The following is a 21,682-nucleotide window of genomic DNA, read 5'->3' as shown; positions in this document are numbered from 1 at the left end:
GCTACAGGTTGCTGGTGAATGGAGGCAAGCTGTAATTTTTTCTTTTCTCCATGTATTCTATCTCCAAACTACTCTGTCGCTGGTCCAACATCCTCCCCTTCGCATGATTCTGGCAAGGACATTTTTCCGCGCCCACACCGACACCTTTTTCCCTAGTCCTCCCTGTCCGGCGTCCCATTCCCCTCCGTTTTCTCTGAAGCTCTTGCCTCGCCATGAACCCCGCGCTGGGAAAAAAATGTCTCCATTTGTAATATGTTCATTTTCAGTACAGCAGTTCACAAGACTATCTCGATCTGTGTTTCTTTCATGCATTCCCCACACGCTCACCATTTCGCCTGTCCGCTTTCTATCTCCTTCTATTATTCCCTGCAGTTTTTTTTTTTCTTTTTTTGTCGTGTTGTTCCTCCCTTCTACTCAGCTCCCGTCCAAGTTAGTCTTTGAGAGTATGGAAGTGTAATTGCTCACGTTGCTTTGTGTTCGCGTATCTCTCTCTCTCTCTTTCTCTCTCTCTGAAAAATCATAATAATAGCACTCTCTCTCTCTCTCTCTCTCTCTCTCTCTCTCTCTCTCTCTCTCTCTCTCTCTCTCTCTCTCTCTCTCTCTCTCTCTCTCTCTCTCTCTCTCTCTGAAAAATCATAATAATGGCACAATCTATACATGTATTTTTTTTATTTATTTATTTATTTTTATTTTTTATTTATTTATTTTTATTTATTTATTTATTTTTTCAGGTGGTGGAAGCCTTTACGATGCTTCCGACACCTGCACATCACGCTTCCATGATATTTACTCTACTTAACAGCTCTTCCCTAGATTTAGAATACCATGGTTTGGATGTGGGGATGTCAAAAGGTTAATGTCAGATTTTGGTCTCTAAGCTTGAATCTTGTCTTGAAAATTTCTCAAAACTCGGTGCATCAGTTTCAGTTAAAATCTTCACATTATTATTCATCCCATCATTGTTTTCACATTCACTATTACACGCACAGATATCAAGGTCTTTCAAGGTCATTTCACCCTTACTGGCCTTATATTCTTCCCCATATACTCACACACATAACGTCAGATGAGCTTGCTTACATATTGCATTCATTTCCTTTTTCTTCACTGATGCACTCAGACCTCTCACACTGAAAACGCTCTCCCACCCAGTCAGCTCATTGACATCAACGCATTTAACTCTCAGCTCATTGACATCAAAGCTTAGTTTTAATGGGCTCACTCATCTTGGACTTGTGTAGTGTTAACACCAAGATGGGTAAATACATATATAATCCAGCGTGCTGTTACCCTAAGAGCAGTCCCAGTTTTTTTATTGGTTGAAGAATGTTCAAAGCTAGCAGCTGGTGTTCACTGCATCCCTCCAGTTAGTTTCACTTGAATGCAAACCACACGAAAAGTGTAAATGTGGGAGAGATCCATCCTCACTCTAGGAGGAATAACTGTTTACTATCCTCCCAATGCCTGACTGAGTGGTAATGCTATGGCAGTCTTGCACCATTGCCTGATGTGAACTTTATGACTTTACAAGTCAGACAATGCAGATCAGCCTTGGACATTGCCATGCAATACTGTACGTCTTGAACATGAACTTCATCACCAGTGCTGCTCTGTAAACTGCCATCGGGTAACAGACCTTTCAAAATGATGACATAAATATTTGGACTAAAATATACAACACAGACAAAGGCCAATACAAACAAAAACAGATTTGATAAATTAACAGAAAAATGCAATACATACTTATTCATATAGTGGTTACACTAAAATTTTATACACCGACTCTGTCATTGCCACAACACTTAGGTTACATGGTTTTGAAAATCATAAGAGTTCTTGATTTCTTTTCTGTTTATTATAAAGCAAAATAATATTTTAAAAAAACAGAGAATAATCAGATCTGAAAATTAATATGAAGCTTGTATACAAACCATGACAATTTTCTTCCGTGAAATTAAAGGATGATTTATATCTAATACTGATATGCATACAAAATTCTGTGAAATGCAGTAAATACAGCTAATCATAATTTTACAAACATTAGCTTGAATATCTTAGTTCCCAACATTGTGAAGAGTGGTGGTGTGACCGCAATCACTGAATTTCTTAACTTACTTGCCATTCTGAAGACAGTCATGGAGACAATCATGTAGAAGAAATATCTTTTGATTTGTTAAAGAGAATTTTAAGAGTTTGATCTAATATAGTAAGGATAATTTATCTATGAAGTAAAAATCCACTGGTATTAGGGTTCACACATCCAGTCAACCCCCAAGAGGTCCCGGGTTCAATCCTGGGATTACCGAAGACAATTTGGTCTTCTCTTTTCACACTGTAATCCATGTTCAGTGAATAGGTATGGAATGTATGCCAAGGAGCTGTGACTTTGACTTCCTGGTGGGGAGCAAAGGCTATCAGTCCTCTCATCATGTGTGTTTGTGTGTGTGTGTAGGTTGTGTGTGGCATGGTCCATACTGCACTCTTGATAAACAAAATAAGATATGCAAAACAAAAATATTACATAAAATTATAAAGTTAAAAAATAATAGCATGAAAGTCCATAGCCATTAAGAAAAGCAGAAAGTTGAGAAGAATGAATGGATCTGATCAGTATTCACTCACCAACATTCATTAACCTCAGTAATGTCTACCCACACTTCAATACATTATATGTGACATTATGTCAATACTCACTCAGTCCTACAAGTAGTTTTATGTTAGTGTATTAATTTTTTGTTGTGTTTTAAGATGTGCATCCTCTTCATTGGAACACTTCTTTGCTCTGGTCATAAGATCTGCAAGTTTTGACAATCAGTGAAGCTAAATCAGATAAACAACCTCACTAGGCAGGTCTATCAGGCAGAATCAGAGCAAATATTTCCTCAACAAGGTGTCTTAAGCTGGATGAAAACACAGAGGGGCTTGTCCTCTTTCACATTGTGGCTCTTGTTTACCTAAAATTGATTAAATATAGAATGCATGCCAAGGAGCCGTGACCTTGTGTCTGGCTGGTATGGAAGATTAACTTTCTTCCTGCATGTGTGTGTGTGTGTGTGTGTGTGTGTATGTATGTGTGTGTGTGTGTGTGTGTGTGTGTTTTCTCTAAAAGACAAGAAAGTGAAGGGATAAACAAGGCAAGGTAAAAGTTAAGAAGAAATTTTACTCATTTGTAAATTATGATTTGCTTGTATTTCATAATTTCTATCCTTATATGCTAACTTAAAACTGTATGGTTTGTAAACAAGTGATAACTTTTCCAAGGGTCACTAAATACATATATAAAATCTATTTATTTATTAAAAACAAAGGACAACACTGAATGAGATACATGAAGAAGAAAAGAAAAGGGAATTACCATGATCAAGTGAATGAGAAAAAAAAATCTTGAGGTTTAATGAAAAAAAATAACCTGCATAAACCTCCATATTGAAATGTATAGTGGTACCTAGTTTAATATTTGTTTTGGTAAAACCTTCAGAACTATGTACAAGATCTAATTTGAGTACCAAAACTAATGAATCATTCAATAAATCCTATATACTGTTTTCCTTGTACAAAGTCATTTCTTCATAGCAGTCAGCTCATGCCTCGTGGTGTCCCTCAGAGTGTGATGTTCTCAGGGACAGTCTCTTACTCTCATCCCACCAAGGCCAATCTTGTCCTTTGTGCAACTTTTTATTACCAGAATGACTTCACTAAATTTTCATAATAAATCAATCACTTAAATGTTTTAAAGAATGAATATCTTAGTCATAACTCATATGGATTAAAACTGAGTACTAAGAATACTGAAGAAGAATGTGACAATGTCCTAACACATCTCCAATATTATTCAACTTACATTTGGTGCTGCTATCTCTTATAAAAGTACACAAATATGCAACTCTAAATTTGCAGCCCATTATAAGTCTATCATTGCTATCCTATCACAAGATCATGTGCTACAACTACTACTACTAATAATAATAATAATATATTTTTTTACATAGGATACTGAGAGCAGATTACTGAAACTGTGAGGCCTCTATAAAATCTGTAAAATCAACAAGCCCTTATGAAGAAGACAATTATCTTTTTCATGAAGATGCTTCACCCTCAACAGCCTTGCCTGCAGCAATGCTCCTCCCTCTTCTCTGCCTTTTCACTCCACTTCCTCTACTTTTACTCCTGCCTCGGCCCTTCTCTGAATCTGCTACGATGATTGCATTATTCTCTCCTCGTCGCATTTTTCTGTAGAAAGATATAATAAATTTGTAAACAGTAATCTGATTTATAAAAAGATTACACTAACAAAGATAATTAAAAACTGGATTCCATAAAAAAAATATAAATATTGGCAGTTCTCAACAAACATGGTATGATTTCTCTTAAAATTTTAAGAAGGATTCATATTTTTGTTAATGATTAGTGTACTCCACAGATACTGATCATCATTCACCAGGAACCTATTCAGTTTTTAATTATGCTGCAAATTATTGATGTCAAAAATTCAGTAAAAAAAATAGATGCTTTTAAATTATAATTCCAGAGGTATGATTAAGTATATTCTGCCACAATCCATGGTAATGTTTTTACATATATTCTGCCACAATCCTTGGTAAAGTTCTTTCTTGTTAATTTACAACACACTAAAAATCACACATTTAGTATTACTGTGGAACATGGGACAGCTGTGAATAATTAACATTTTGATTACCCTTTTGTTAACCACTGGCACTATATATATGACTTCATTGTTGCATTGCCAGGAAAACATTAATTAATAAAATAAATAATTAAATAAATAAAATAAAATAAACATGGGATGCACAGTCTGTTACATGAAGTAGTGTCATAGCTGTGAGGTTTCATCTCATGGTGAGCCATGGCACTTACACACTAAGCAACTGCCCTGCAGGTGGTAAGTGTCTGTGTCTGTGCATCCTTTGAACTATTTTACCATGTTACTATTAAATATAACATTGATTTTCAGTAATCAAAGTAATTATATAATAATCACAGTATCTTTTCTAAAATTAAATGGAGCTGCAAGCAACCTAAACTGTACCTGATTGAAACTGAAGGAAATGATAAGTTTTATGACAAAGTTTTGTCACATCCTAGGAGATCTACCCTAACTAAAGTGCTATTGACACACAGGAAATCATTTCATGAAATTATATCTAAGGTATATATCTAGTAACCAAATACAACAAGTCTATCTTTCCAATGTTAATGATGATGATGAAAGGGTTACATAGTGTTACAAGCTGAATGAAACTCACTGGACGGTGGCAACACTGTTTAGCTAACTGCACACTAGCCTGAGGAGCCTTGGTCATCTGAAGGCAAGTCTGTCAAACTGTAAGGTTTAATAGCACTTGCTTATCAAATTATAAAGCTTCCTTGTCCATCTCTGATATCTTCTAAATCTTATTTAGCTACTATTCAACCTTCCCTTTTAAATTTCATCCACTCATACTCATCTTTCATCTTCACATGGACACGTCAATCATACCATTCAACTGATGCACTGGATCTTAAGTCTCAACTTTGTGATTGGTGTGTTTACTAATAACATTTTCTCAAATGGGGGCAGAAGTATCATGGTGATCCTCTAAACAAAAGCTTGGGGCCACCTCACGTTACTCAAACAACGTATGGTTATTACAGTACAACTTTAACCAACCACCACTTGAGATTTGTTGTACCAGAAGATGAATCAAACCAGTCTTAACTGTTCTATACTTACACCATGGCCAAACTTTAGCAAGTTAAAAAATAACTTAACAACAGTTATGTTGCTGATAAAATAGGAACACAATTATGACAAAGTATTACCAGCATGAGGATCCAGCATATCATAAAATATACAGTTATGACAGTCAGGTTCCTGATCCCATCATGCATAACAAATGTTTGGAGAGAGAGAGAGAGAGAGAGAGAGAGAGAGAGAGAGAGAGAGAGAGAGAGAGAGAGAGAGAGAGAGAGAGAGAGAGAGAGAGAGAGAGAGAGAGAGAGAGAGAGAGAGAGAGAGAGAGAGAGAGAGAGAGAGAGAGAGAGAGAGAGAGAGAGAGAGAGAGAGAGGCATATGTCCATTACTTGAAAGTACTGTGCACATTTATAATGCTTTCATCTTATTGTAGGTATAGTTAGTTTACAGTACCTAATACTTTCATACTTAGAATTTATGGAGCAATGTGTGATTTCCAGGCATGCATCACAGATGAAAGGAAAAGACACATGATGGATGCACAAATTATACAAATATAATACTCTGAGCACTGTAAATTTTATTTCTTATTGCCAATGAAAAAACAAATCCTCCTCTGTGGGGGTGGAGCTGAGGGAGTGACATCACAATGATGTCATGACATCTTTGTGCTTCCAGTAGATGGCTGTCTTACATATATTAATGTAGTACAAGAGCAAGTGCCTTTATTATTCATTTTTGGCACTTGACCATAGTGATGAATATTAGCAGTGTCTGAAACATGCTCTGTCAAAGTATTATCACAATTCATCAGTTTGTTAGAGTGTTATTCCTGAAAAATAATGTAACAGCCCCTGAAACACCTAGTAGATTAAGAAGCCACTGAAATTTGTCCAAGTAAAAATACCTCTGAACACTTGAAACATTTGTAATACATGTGGTGTTCCTCAATGAATCTCTTGCATAAGTTGACAACCATCTTAATATTAGTTTTCAGAAACAGACCCACTGGATACTCCTTGAGAAGAGCTCCTAAGTACCAGGGTGATGCCATCATGAAGTATTTAAATAAATACTTGTCACACTTTTTGTCTGTCTTGTAGCTTGCAATTTTCTCTTTTATGCCTTATTTCACATTTTTTCCATCATATATCTCTTGGCAGATTCCATTAATTTAAAATGTTTTGCTGCTCTCAGTTCATTCTCATCCATTCTCTCCATGTGACCCCAGGAACACAATCTTTCACGGGTTCACTCTATCCAGTCTCCTCTTTGGTTCCCTCCAGTCAAGTTGATGCATTATCACTCATCCAGACTGCAGCTGCACTTAGGTCAGCAAGAACAGAAATAAAAATAAATGAATAAAAAAATTAATCAAGCTTATAATCACAGTGTTTAAGGAACCATCCCATATTTCTGAAAGTTTTCAAGATAAAGTAACAATTATAAATTTCTCCTTTGTTTCATTCCATTATCTTGCCAATTATGTCCAAAATTTAGGACTGCTGTGGAAGATGATACATACTAGTGATGTATCAGATATCTTCCTCCACATCTTCCTCTACGTAGCATCCACAGTGAAAATACCATCCACATTACTATATGCATCCATGTTTTAATATAACAAAAGATCCACATTAATATCTACAACCACTTTTTTCAGATAGCAAAAGCTCCATTCCGCCTCCACATCGTCAAAATGCTGTGTGTGTGTGTGTGTGTGTGTGTGTTGTGTGTGTGTGTGTGTGTGTGTGTGTGTGTGTGAAAGGGTTGGGGTGGGAAGTAGGTAGGTAGGTTACCAAACAAGTGACCCTTCTGTGGCCCATGCTGTCATTGATGCCACACAACAATCTACTGCATAGTAGTGGTGTGTGGTGTGATTACTGTGGCCAGCATGGGCATCTGGCAGACCAGAGCAACAAATACCTGAGGTATGGAGATAGGTGATATACATGAGCCACTGGACAATCTTGTCAGAGCACCAAGTACCTCCTCCTCAGCCCAACTACATCCCTGCCTACTGACAAATACTGAACAGCCAAGAACACCTGGCCTGAATGCAACTCTCCATAGCTTGTGGCTGCTGGCCCAAAAAGCTGGGAAGGGCACCAGCAGCCTCATTGTCCTCTCAGTCAATGTGCAAGGCTTCAGGACTAATATTGGCATATGACATAAAACTTTGTCCTCGGGCAGAGTAGACACTGTGGTGATGGTGGAGACCTGGGCAACAGGCACATTACTATCTGTGACAGAACCTCTGGATACATCCACTGGGTCATGCATGACTGACAAAGGGTCAGTCATGCATGCCAGTAGAGTTACTCTTCCTTTACCTCCCAAGACAGGAGTGTTCTGTTTCACTGTGCAGCCTACCTCCCACACTAGCAAGGCAGCAGCCTCCTTGAGTACCTCACTGACTGCCTAAGTGACATCATGGCTGGCCACAACTACCAGAATATGCTGATTGTGGGAGACCTAAAGCAGCACTTGGTAGTAAAGGCCTTCACCAAGCTGATGGTGGTTCTATGTTAGCTTCACAAACCAGCAGCACTAAGGCTCCCAGGACCCAGTGCTTACCAATCTGCCAGATGACTGTGTGGAGTGCCACTCTTGGACTGGGTGGCTATTTCTGACTACCAAACTGTGCTCTCCACTCTGTGTTGCTCCACCACATGAAGGCATGCCAGCACATCTGGCTGTGGGACCACAATGACTTGGAAGCAACAAGGCTGCCCTTGATGGTGTCTACCTGTAACAGTGTTCACCACTGACCCTCATCAAAATGATGACCCCTTTACCAGGATCCCAAAGGAATTGCATGGCCAGCTCAAGGGAGCTGTGGTTTGGCTATAGATGCCACATTGCTGCTGAGTACAAGTTAACATCTTGGATCCCCTATAAGCAGCACCCCTCACAGCACAACAAGGCTTTGCACAGAAAAGCATACAAAGCCTTGATAATGACAACAAAATGGGGCAGAGGCAAGATGGAAAGCCTTTCTCAAGAGGAAATTCACCTCTACCCAGACCATCTCCAACCATGGTAGAACTTGTTGAAGGAAAGACAGAGTGTCACCTCCCATGAGTCTATACCTGCACTGCATATGTGTGGTGGAGTGCTGGCTGTCCTCAGCCAAACTAAAGACAACCACCTCATCCACACCTTATCCCAGAAGATGAGGACCAAAGAATAAGACAAATGGCTTCTCATCCTCCCTCATCTGGTTGACACAACCCTGGAGGGGGGGTCTGTATCACCAAGAATGCCATCAGGAAACATCTAAGAAGCACAAACACCAAGAAGGAACCAAGAGCAGATGTAGTGAAATCCACTTCTCCAAGGGATGTGCAGAGCAGATTGCCTATTTCTTCACTCATATTTTCTTCTGGTGCCTGCAATGCAGGGTGTGACCATCACAATGGAAGGAAGTGAGGGTCACACCAATGCAAAAAAGTAATCTGGGATTGGAGCCTGGCAACTACTGACCCATCTCATTTCTCTCTCAGCAAGATCTTTGAGAGGATTGTCAGAGGGTAGGTGGCAGAGCACCCATTGCAATTCAGCTTAAGGAATGGTCCCTCCACCTCAGATCTCCTCCTCCTGTCCTAGTGCTGGCACACTGCTGTGCTCCATGCTGACTGCTCATCCCTGATCATCCTGGACATCACTGTTGTATTTGACTGTGTGGCACCAAAGTTGATGGCCAAATTCACCCAACTTTGTACTTGGTTCCCAAATATATTGTATTTCCACAAACAAGAATTATAGATTTCCCCTAAAAAGTATACGTACTTGAAAATCAGCTTGAAGACATTTGCAATAAAATTACCGCAAATTGTCCATGTATAATCTCATGCAAATGTATACAACCTTGTGTGTCAGCAATTACATTTTTTACTATAGTACAATGCTACTGTCATGGTTACATATTCAATACAGAGCACAAAGTATTTGCACTTTCCAGCTGCCACAAGAGATCACAACCAAATGGTCACACAGCAAAGGCTCTGGTGTATCAAATTTTCTGGCACACATGGCATTCCAGAAACTCATCCATCTTTTATGCACAATTAGGATCCTGAGTCAGCTTTTGGCCAGTAGCAACTTAGTTTCCAGTGCACTCACTACCACTGTCTTAAGTGCTTTCTCCAAACCTTGACAAAGTCTTCTGATCTCATGAAAATCTGATTCCTCAAAATTTGTATCATAATCAGAAAATTTATGAAACTAAATCTGAATTCTCTAACCTCATCCTACTTACCTACCCAAATCTTATCTAACTTTATCTACAAGTTAAAAACCAGAGGAAATGTGTGCAATGATACTTGTGTCTGCCAACCATTAAATCATGTAATTATATATAAATTTGTTATCAATTTTAACTGTCATTATGGTAATCTAGAGCTGGAAATGAGAAAAATTAGCTGTAAAGGTATACATATGTGAAAAGTACAACACAAACACCACTCATGCTCCTTTAGAGAAAGAGGCAAATGTATGTAAGTGATACATGGAACTGAAATTTTCCACATCATGAAATGATCAAGAAAGGGAGTGGCTAAAAACCTTCAGATCAATCCTACACATGGGATGGTCCCTTACATGACATCAGAATTTCAAAGCAAGTAATCAACACTATTACATTATACCAGCACCATGATGAAAGTAAGAAGTGAAAGCTGAGGAGTCATGATTCAGTGCTACTTTTCATCTCAGATATTTTCCTACATTTAAGCACAAATTTTTATACAATAGTGACTTTGAATGAATGAGACCAATAACAAATTGCATTTGTAAATGTAATACTACACATGTATTTCCTTGAACAAACAGTGTTTCTGTCAGTACACATTTCTTAGGCAACAATTTGTCACAGAAATCCTTGCTCATATATATATCCTCGCTGCTCCTTTTAAAATATGAATCCCTTAGCTCAAGAATTCTTATCTCATAAAAGGGATTTTTTAAGAAAATAATGTCTTCTTTCCATTGTCATAATGCCTTAGGTGCCTGCATAGTGAGGCAGTATTATGAATTTCAATGTTTATGATGATACTGTATTTTATAAAGTCATGGTCACATGAGATGCTTTCTCAAGAATTTTCTGCAAAAATTTACTCCCAAAAATTTTCTCCCAAGAATGTATTCCAGTGTGGTCAGATGCAGGACTGTTGGATTCTGGGAAACATTAATTGAAAAGACTAACATTGGATCTAGATGTTTTGGTATTGTGATTTTTACTGTACAAAAGAAACATGAAATGCAAGTGACTAAGACTGGTGAATAATAGACACACAAGACTATACAAGAGGGTTTACCATTGTGCTGCAGTGGATGGTTCTCTATTCTCAAGCCATTGCTCTGTCCATCCTCCTTTTTGTATACTATGATCCATATATATATTGTAGTAAAGATCACAACAATAACAATTTTCTATGCTTGGACAAGACATCCCCAAAACCTACTAAACCTGGCTACTCCAATCCTACAAAAGCAGAACACACCTACATGAGCATCTGTGAGTGTGGCAGAGAACCCTGCACAACTTGGCAACAAGTGCGTTCAGGACCTAAATATTTAGGTGTCAGTAAACTTTCACATCACATTTACTTAAAACTTAGGTTTGTCATTTCAGGATTCTTCAACAATTCTAAGAAACTTGTAACTAATCAAGCTGACACCTTTTGGCCACAACTTGCTGACCTAACAAAAAATAACTGACACAATGGTAGACCGAGTTTCCCATAAATTGCAACCAAATTTGAAACAAGACAAAATTCTGGAGAACATAGATCGTGTGACTGTATCTTAAGATCTTTCCACTGCACTGATGTTTTGATAAAACTGACACTATGGTGCACATTATTTGCACTGCTTATCAATGTGCTAATGCTGATGAAAACATTAGTTTAAGAAAAGTTATTTGCCCAAGGAAGCTTTCTTGTATGACTAGAATGTTTAAGGAATGCTGGTATAAAAGTTACTTTTACATATATATTGTACGTACAGTAAACACTCACCTATTAAGGGCAACTTCTTTGAATGATGAAACCTTGAGAGCAGCTCTCCTTCTTCTACCACAGTCACCTGATGAGATCTCTGCAATGCTTTTGGTGTCTGAAGAATCTTGAACTTCAACACTATAATGAACTGGACTTCCTTTCTCTGGTTTACTAAAGAATGACTTCATCTGATATGCAGTCTTCCTGCAATTCTCTGATGTTTCTGAACTCTGAAAGCCTTCAAATGCAGTGTTTGGACTCCCAGCAATGACAGGCGGCTCACTATTGGTCTGTTCTTGAGATGTACCCTGAGTTTCCTGAATCTGCTCATCACAAAAATCTTCAAGCACAACACAGTCATCTTCAGGTTCATCATTCTTTGTTCCAGTTTGAGTATCTCCTTCACACTCTTCTTTTTCAATAAAGTCTGGAAACAAACAAAACAAGAAGTTATGAGAGTTCTCTGCACTAATTTCCATGAAATACAAATGAATAGCAATTTACAAATGAGATGTATTGTTTAATAACTATCTGTAAAGAAAATGTGCAAATTTGTAGCAACAGCAGATTTTGAATTTTTCTCCATTCAGTATAATATAATATATATATATATATATATATATATATATATATATATATATATATATATATATATATATATATATATATATATATATATATATATATATATAATATATATTTCTTTTTTTTTTTCTTTGTTCACTAGCAAAAACAAAATGCATATTCATACTTTTCAGGTCATTCTCTTAGATTTCTTATTCATAAACAAATTCTGTACTAAAAAAATCAAATAAACAAAATTATTTCACTCATAACTACAGAAATATGAGGCGTCCTGCATTACAAGGGCTGCTTGGGCTGCTCACGCCAAAATATAGAAGTGAGAAAAAAGTGCTCAAAGTTTGGCGAACTTCAGACAACCATAACTTTCTTATTATGTATGCTATGACAGTGAACTGGATCTCAAAATGACCGGTAGACAATCAAAATCATAATGTCCTCAAAAAATGTTTAAAATCATGATATTCACTACCTAATTTTTGTATATCTTTTATAAATTGTGTTATGATTTTGGAAGTTCACAGGTGTGAGCATTTTTGTCTCTGAATATTGCCCACAATAATAATTTGTGAATATTGGAATATGAAAATAAAAAATAACAATATTAACAATACCATAAGTGGAAAAATGATGAAGAAACTGAGCAATGGTTTAAGGCCTCTCATCCAGTTACTAATACACAGCAGAAAAGCTGGGAGCATCCTTTGTCTAAACAAAGACACCAAAACAAGAGGAACTAATTCCGAAGTTTCCAGATTATAACAGCAACTTATCCTGGATAGGCAGCCCTTCTAACACGGAATATTGCTCTGCAGCATGTTGCGCCCGCATTGATAGTTGACTAGACATAAAAATTATTCTCTCCTTGTATAGATTTCCAATCTTACTGACAGGACACTCATCCACTCCCGGGTGAAATTTAAGATCTCAATAGAGTGCTATGTACAGTTATCTTGGTTTTGGCCAGGGCAGCACAAGTGGCTCTTACTCGTATAATGCAGGACGCTTCGTATGTATTGATCACTCACAGATCGCAATTCATTTGTACCTCCTCACCAAACACATTTCTGGAGACAAGAGAAAGCTATTTTCATCATCCCTTCTATAGTTCATTAATCAATGCTTCATATCCTAGGTTCATGTTGAGGTCCTAGCAAAGTGAAATGTACAATCCATCTTAAGATACAATGCCAATGTCTCCTTCATAAGTGCTCCTGTTTCCCATTTCCTTCTTTAATCCTACAATAACAAGAACAATTTTATTTTATTTCCATATGACACTTACTGTTATGTAGATGTTTACCACTGAATCATAATCAATAAGGTCTCACTTAGATACTAGGCTGTGAGAGTATTGCCCAAAAGGTATTGAAAATAAGATTTATGCTTTCAACTGTGAAGACCAAGATTGAATCCTTGTCCAGACAGAAGATTTGGAATTGTATCCTATTATGCCATAGGTTTTGTCCATCCAGTGGGAGACAGGTATGGACACTAGTCCAAAAGTTGCGACTTTACTGTTTGGGTGGAGTGGAAAGCCAGTAATTCTGGCCTCCATCCAGACTTACGTTCATACCTTTTCATTGCTGGGTCCACATAGGCTGCAGTGTGAAAGGGAGATATATTGTTTCTAGCTGGTGAATTAATCAAGCTTCTCCATTATGATAACCCTACAATCCACTCTATAGACCCATCTTTGATATGAATAAGTTCTGATGTAACTCACCAGTGTTTATCATTGTTTCAACATGGCTGCTCTCCTGTTGAGTGTCTGGGCTTACACCTGATGTTGCCTCCACCTCTTCATCATGTACCTGAGGATCTTCCATTTTCTCAGAAGGCTGCTCCTGCTGGTGAATATCTGACAGAACCTCTAGTGGCTCTGCTTCTAGCAAAACAGAACTCTCAATAGTGGGTGTTTTGTTAAGTAAAACAATACATTTCTCTAAATTCTTTCCAACAATGTCTGTATCTGTCAAAGGATCAGTCTTTTTGTCTTCTGATTCCTGGAACTCAATGTCAACAACTTCATCATCAACGAGAGTCTTTGCTGAATTTGTTCTCCTACTCTTGTTAACTAGGCTTGAACTCGATTCACCATTCCTTCTTGTCTTTCTTGCCCTCTTTGGTTTTTCTATCTCTTCATTGTCTTCATCACAGTTTACAGTATATTGCAGTGTTCTTCTACTGACACTTCTCAATTTTCTAGGAGTATGAGAAGGAATACACTCAGCAGATTGACTTTCTTTCCATGCTGATTGAATGAATTCCCTAGGTGTCTTTGAGTACTCTGGTTGTTTCATAACATCTTCGAGAACAACAGACACATTACATAAACTTGCATATTCACTAGGAGACTTGGCTGATAAAGGTGGTAAGTTTTCTTTCTCAGTTGTTCTAGTTGATGAAAATCGTGGCACATCAACCACTGTCTCATTAAGCATTGAAAGATCAAACGGGGTTTTCTCACAATTTACTGGGATTTCCTCTGACAATTCCGTTTCTCTGGTTTTGAAGAATTTCCTTTTTGACTGAGTGACTTTTAATTCATCTTGTGAACTATCTATGTTTTTTTCTATACATGTTTGTGGATTCTCTTGAATTACAGTTGGATTCTCATGAATTACTGGTGGATTCTCTTGAATAACTAAATTTGAGACTGGCATGGTTATATCCATATTAGTAACAATTTTGCAGGTTATATCAGCATCTTCCCGAAGAGCCACTGGACTCCTAGAAATAAATGCAGATGAAGTGTTGCAAGACTGCCCTTTGTTGTCTGTGATTGAGTTCACATTTGTAACCACCTTCTTAGGAGTACCAACTTCAGCCACAGGGCTTTGTGTGTTTGGTATTATTCCTTGATTAATTTGCTTATCCTGCTCCAAACTGACAAAAATATTTTCCCCTTTAATCTCTAAGTTTTCTGATTCTACAAATTGTTTTCTTTTTAGGTGCCTTTTACTCCTCCGTCCACCTGCACCCTCTAAAGTTTCTAGCCTGGTCCGCATGGAGGAGGGTGAATCAAGGCAGCTGTGATCAAGCGAAAGTGGTGGACTATCTGTTGGTGCAGTGGCTAAAGAAACTTTCTTCCTAGACCTGGATCCCTGAAATCCACCATTACTAAGCACTGGTGAAACCACAATTCCATCACTCTCCTCATCTGATGAGTCCAAGGTAACATCACTAGATTTCTTGCCACGTTTCTGCCTCTGTGTCTTTCTTCGGCAACGTGAGTAGAAACGTGACCTTCCGACATCAAGCAGCCAGCTTGGCCCCTCAAGTGGATCATCAAGTATGGATGTATGGACTTCCTTCCCTTCTGTCTGAAAATTGGTCATTTTTTATAGATACTGCTTTATCAGTTATAAAGGGATAAATTAATTGCACAACGTGTGACATTTTCATATGCTACCCTAACATATAAATGCCAATTTCAATATATCTACATACTGTATCCTAAATTTTGAAAAAGCAAATATTTCAGTGCAGAGAAATCTTTGGATGAAATATATTTATCTAAAAATTAAATAATACAAATACAGTATATCTAATGTGATAATACAACATATTTAGAATAAGTACCTCCATATAAATGAATTAATGTGATTGTCATTGTCATGATTTGTTATCTGAATAATTATTAATTAGGAACAGACTAAAGGCTGAAAGAGTAACATAAAATGGCTAGTACTGTCATTCCAAAAGCAAATAAGTAAACCAATAAACAAATCTGTTAAGTTACTTGAAAAAATGGAGCACTGCATGTTCCTGTGGAGAGAGGAATAAATGTACAGATGAAGTTGAAAATGAATGAAGCAAAAAAATAAATAAATAAATGCTTGGGGAGAAATCCACAGAATGTTTTATTTGTAAGTCTGGCAGAATGAAAGTAAAGAGAAGATTGCACAGGGGTGTAAAGGTACTGGCTGAAGGTCAAACATGGAGCATGTAATAGAAATTCATTATCTGAGAAACAGGTAGGGATAGTAATAATAAACAAAGAACAGTGAAGGAGAACTAGCCTTAAAAGGGTGACATGTATAAAATAATTATGTTGTGAAATACTGTTATTATTTCAAATATTCTAAATATTCTAAAATAAAATCTTCAAAAGTTTATGCTATTTCCATCCCATCAAACTGTCCATCACTTTTTTTTTTTTACTTACTTGCCTTGTTTACCACTTTTCACAGTATCACACACTCCATTTCCAATCTCATGCCGCATCTAATCAACTTCACTATCAGACTGTCTTGAATCTTAGGCATCACCACAATGTTATATCACTTACCAACTTTCATAATCATTTCTATGGTTATTGCTCTTCTGAATTTGCAAACAAATTTTTTTGCACAAGACTTCTTAATTCTCTTCCCACTCTCTCCATCTTCCCTTTGCCTAATAAGTTACTTTCTTCCACTTCTGATACTACAATGACTGTCACTCTGGCATAGCACTTTTTTTATTTTTTTCCCCCCTAAAGCCAGTTTCCCTAATGCATAAAGGAGCACACACACACACACACTCATGACTTCCAAAGGGTCAAGACACATGTGCCAGCATTTCTGCAGCCCTTGGGGGTTACAGGGCTGCGTCATTCCTCATGCACTCCCAACTACTCTCCATGCACTTCTGTCACACACAATCATTCTACTACGCTCCAATGTCAGTTCTCTTCAAGACTTCCTTTATGCTATCTATCTATCCCTTATGTTGCCTGCCTCAAAGAGTACCAAGAATAAAATGCAGTCTCATAAATTTATGCTACAATACCTCATGTCCTTTGATGCTTTGCATCACTTCCAGTGTCTTCCCCTTATATTTTTTTCTTATTTATCCCTTAACTACCTTACATATCTATTTCCCTTATATTACTTAATGTCTCCATTTCTTACTTCCTACATTCATCTACACACCTGGATGTTATTATTGTTATATAATAGCAGCATTTACGTTCTTACACTTTCCAATTACCCTTAAATCATAAGTAAAATGACATGGGATATGCCTTTAAATTTTGAAGTGGAGCCTTTACTGAGCTACATCTAGTATCCTCCCAACATAGCTACTGAGTGTTGCAAGGCATTGGCAAAGGCCACAATGAACAAATGTGACTAAGTTTACTTCTAAATATGCATCAGTCAGATAAGTATGAACATGTCTGCCAATGAGAAGATGACTGTAGCATCCTACTTACTGACTGTCCTGAACTTTCAGCGGCATGGAACTTTGAAAGTCTGGAACCGGAGCCTTGCCCTCTCCTTGACCCTCTTCCCCTGCTTCTTCTTGATGGTCTCTGCTCTCTGTTGCTAACATGTACTTCTACTGGGCTTGGTGTCTAAGGAGAGAAAATATTGTCATTTATTTGAGAACATAAGAACACAGTAAAATAAAGGGAGATGCAAGAAGCCATCAGACCTAAACACAGCAGTCCCTTATTTAGCAGAAATCTACCAAAATTTCTAAAAGTATCAAATTCTAAATCAAACATAGATTCATAATAAACTGATACTAAGAAACAGTGTAAGGTTATACAGCCACAAGAATCCTGTGGTAGCAAGCACAACTTAACCAATGGCCTCAAGGCAGCCCATTACAGCAGTCATAAGAATGCCTATCTGACTCAGACACCTCATCACTATCCCAAGATTCAATCCCAGTGCAATCAGCTGGAAGCATCAAGCCTGAAATGACCTCCTCTGCACACTCTGGACAAGCAATGCATTCTGGCAAGCAATCACAGAGAAAAGCTGCCAGTGTTCTTTGGATCTTCACACAAGATTATCACACCAGATTATCTCTAATTCATTACCAGGTCTGTTAAAAAGATTTACTTCTCAATACATATATATGTTTTTATTACATGTCTGAAGTTGCCCAGTAAAATACAGAAAACAGAAAATATGACCACACATGCAGAAACAATATAAAATGTCCTTTGCAATCAAGCAGCTCAGTGGAATGACTAAGTACTAAGGATATGAAGCAGTCTGTCAAAGGAGACTGAGTTCCAAGTGAGGAGTTGGCATATGGATGGTTAGTAAATGAATAGCATGTGTTTCATTTCACTGCCATTGTTTTCCTTTACCAATTCTGGATATCCCACCCACATGACAGAAAAAGATATTGTACATAAGTGGAGTTTGGAATCAAGTACCTGTTGTTCAAGTGGCGAGTGTGTCTTCTCTCTTAGATTGTATCTCCTGGGCTGGACCTCACTAAGCCTGGTCTTGGGATTTGTGACAAGATGATCCTGAGATTGAAGTTCAAATGTGTTAGGCGTGTTGTCATCAGGGGTTGCTGTTACATCATACTGAAGTTGGTCATCTTCAGCATCCAGGGATTGCTGCTGCTCACTCACTTCACTGTTTTCAGGTGATGACTGCTCCCCAATGGCTGACATGTTATGTTCATTGTCTTCACCAACTAGAAATGAATAATCCATAAATTTGTGTATTAGACATTCTATTCTCAAACACCATTTATTATCAACCAGTAGCATGTGTTCATACCTGTCTACCCACATTGCTACTACTGCTTTGTATGACACCAACTAATAAGCCTTGATTCAAAACAATAGGATGAATAGCCCTGCTCCAAACATTATTCTTTTAAAACATATTAAATCTCCAGGGAAAGACAAGTGTGGTGCACATGAGTAGTAACACAGCCTTGAAATTTTCAGTAGAAGGTTCACCTGTACCTGATCTACTCTATGTTTCTTTATATATATATATATATATATATATATATATATATATATATATATATATATATATATATATATATATATATATATATATATATATATATATATATATATATATATAAAAAAAAGTGGAGGGAGGGAATACAGGCACTCCCTGATGTACAAATATTCGCATTACAAGCTTCCTGATACAAACATGAGGCCTGGCTCAGGAGCAATCTTGAACTACCTGTATACTTAATCAAGATCAAGACTGCACTGCTGCATCATGCCATGTGGTATGACTGCATGATATGAGTTGCTGTCCAGCTCTTGTGATGCAAGTGATATGTGGTGTGGCTGAGAGTATGAGCTTTTGTGTAGTGTGGCTGGTATGATATGTGGCATGATGTGACCATTTGATCATGGTGTCCATGGTGTGGCCAGGTGCTATATGTGGTGTGGTGTGGTTGAGTGTTGTGTGGCATGGTGTGGAGGGCAAGATATGGGTTGTGATGTGACGATGTGACTGGTTGTGGTACAGCTAGGTGTGATGTAGCTTCATGTGGTGTGACTGAGTGCGTTCTGATTTAAAGTGTGGCCAGTTGTGGTGTGTGGTGTGATGTAACTGTATGACTGAAACTGGCACAGAAGAAATCCAAAATTACTTGTAACAGAAAGATCAAGATCCAGATGGGCCATTTTGTTCAGTGCCATCACATCTGCCACAGTAGTGAGACATCTCTCATTTGTTTGTGCTCTTTCACAATGCAGCAGCACTGTTGCTGGGCTCCTCTTCCCTCCTCTTGCATGCAAGCTGACATGACTAGTGACTAGTAGTCTATCCACATGAAGAATTTCTATGTTCAGGTATGTGAACTGTACACAGAAATAAATACACAATACATAGCACTTGTGTATTTATTTTTTACTATCTGAGATGCCAATGGTAGTAATGTTTAAGCCATATGTGATGAAAGCACAAAAGTCAGGATGGTAAGAATTTAGGACAGCATGAAGTTCGAGGAATACAAAACTCGAATACCATGAAACTCAAAGGAGTACTATATGGTAAACTCAAAGGAGTACTATATGGTAAATTGCAGATAAATCTTCAGCCATCCCAAAACTGTCATGGAATATATATCTGTCTTTCATACCAAAAATCCATCTAATTTGAAATAAGTTCTGATTTACAGTACTTCCTTCTATTCAAAAAAGTCTGAGAAGAAGCATGAAATTCAATGAAAAATAAGTCCCAACAAATATCACATGCTCAGCAGCAAGACAATGCCGCTTATGAACCCAAACAACTGCTAATATAAAATTGGTCACTTATTACACACTTTTATTATACATATAGTTCTTGAGCACTTTTATAAAACTGTATCTTACCAAGAAAGTGGTTCCTTGTTCTATCGTTCCACTCAATTTTTAATTTGGGAAGAGGAACCATGACAGGCTGTAGGACATGGCCACCAACCATCGGTGGAACTGCTCTTTGACGTGGAGCGGTGTTGACTCCACTGGAACTCAGAGTGACTCTTGAGCCTGATGATCAATTATTAAGTTTTAAAGAGCCATAATTTTTCAATGGAAAGTTATAAAAATTCATTCACAATACAAGCACAGCTCCTCCTCCTACAAACTATGTTAGTCAAGTACTCTGAGAAGACAGTAGGAAGAGGTGTGAAGTACTGATTAAAAGGATATAGAAAGGGGGCAAATAGTACAATTCAAAGGAAGCAAGGAATGCACCAGAAGTAACTCTCATCTATAAAGAGGAAGTATGTATCTTCAGAAATTAAAATAACAAAATGGAAGCAGATAAAACCGAGAATGGTGGAAGTAACACACTTACAAAAGCAAAAGGTACATTGTGCTTCCTCACCTGATGTGCGAGGAAAGATGTTTGGTGTTCCTTGAGTACAGTTCTCCAGAGTGGTCCGGCTGCCAAGCACCAGCTGCTTGACCTTAGTTAACTTCTCTACTACCTTCACAAGTCTGTCCAAAGCCGAGTTGAAGTCTACCTCTATGGACTCATAGTATTCCTGTGATAAAGGTTCTTTTCACACAAATGCCAACAGACAACAACAAATCTTTCCTAATTTTTAAAAGCTTAGGTACATATGCAGCACACTCTATTAGCTATCCTTTAATTTTGCAAGTCTGTCTACTGAATTCAAGCAAGGCAGTAGAGAACTGTGTTTGCCACTGTATGTGATAAAGGGATTGACAGCAGGTGAGGTCAAGGGTTAGGTTTCAGTGGTGACAGTGCTTCAATACCAATCTGTGGCCTCTGGACAACAGCCACTCTGCACTGTGTGTGTGTAGCAACCATTGCTCAGTACAGTGAGGTACTCAGCATATGACACATACCTAGTTCTTGTTATATGCAGGGTTAGGTTCTGCAAAACCCTTGTATCATGAGAATCCACATAGTGTTAACTACCTTTCCATTAATTATAAGCAGTTATGTTCCACAACTCAATTTTGACTACTGTAACATCAATCTCAGCAATTTTTCTGCATATGAATGCACTAAAGCAACACTAGAACAAGCCAGTACAGTAATGCTATATTACAATATGGAAAGGCAAAATATAAAAAAATAAAAATTATACTCACCAAAGCATCTTTACCTCAAACACTTTGGCAACAAATTGTTCATCACCCCATGTCACTGACAGCTACTTCCCACAAGGCCCCAAAACC

The 21,682-nt window shown here is 37.7% G+C and overlaps 1 protein-coding gene across 3 annotated transcripts in view; it reads right to left on the bottom strand.

The window, feature by feature from the left end:
• Positions 1 to 1,840: 1,840 nt before the first annotated feature.
• Positions 1,841 to 21,682, bottom strand: part of LOC135092236 (uncharacterized) — a 29,996-nt gene continuing 10,154 nt past the window's right edge. For all 3 annotated transcript variants that reach the window (XM_063990806.1, XM_063990644.1, XM_063990735.1), the window contains 7 exons: positions 20,859 to 21,018; positions 20,363 to 20,518; positions 18,437 to 18,705; positions 17,477 to 17,617; positions 14,003 to 15,602; positions 11,713 to 12,121; positions 1,841 to 4,230 (listed from right to left, as the gene is read on the bottom strand). In XM_063990806.1, coding sequence (XP_063846876.1) covers positions 4,077 to 4,230; positions 11,713 to 12,121; positions 14,003 to 15,602; positions 17,477 to 17,617; positions 18,437 to 18,705; positions 20,363 to 20,518; positions 20,859 to 21,018 — 2,889 coding nt within the window. In that variant the 3' untranslated portion in view covers positions 1,841 to 4,076. The remainder of the gene's footprint in view (positions 4,231 to 11,712; positions 12,122 to 14,002; positions 15,603 to 17,476; positions 17,618 to 18,436; positions 18,706 to 20,362; positions 20,519 to 20,858; positions 21,019 to 21,682) is intronic.

This window comes from Scylla paramamosain, chromosome 1 (assembly GCF_035594125.1).
Source record: "Scylla paramamosain isolate STU-SP2022 chromosome 1, ASM3559412v1, whole genome shotgun sequence".
In the NCBI taxonomy this organism is placed as follows: domain Eukaryota; kingdom Metazoa; phylum Arthropoda; class Malacostraca; order Decapoda; family Portunidae; genus Scylla; species Scylla paramamosain.
Note: the sequence above shows the minus strand (reverse complement) of the source record. Positions and strands in the feature narration are given on the sequence as shown.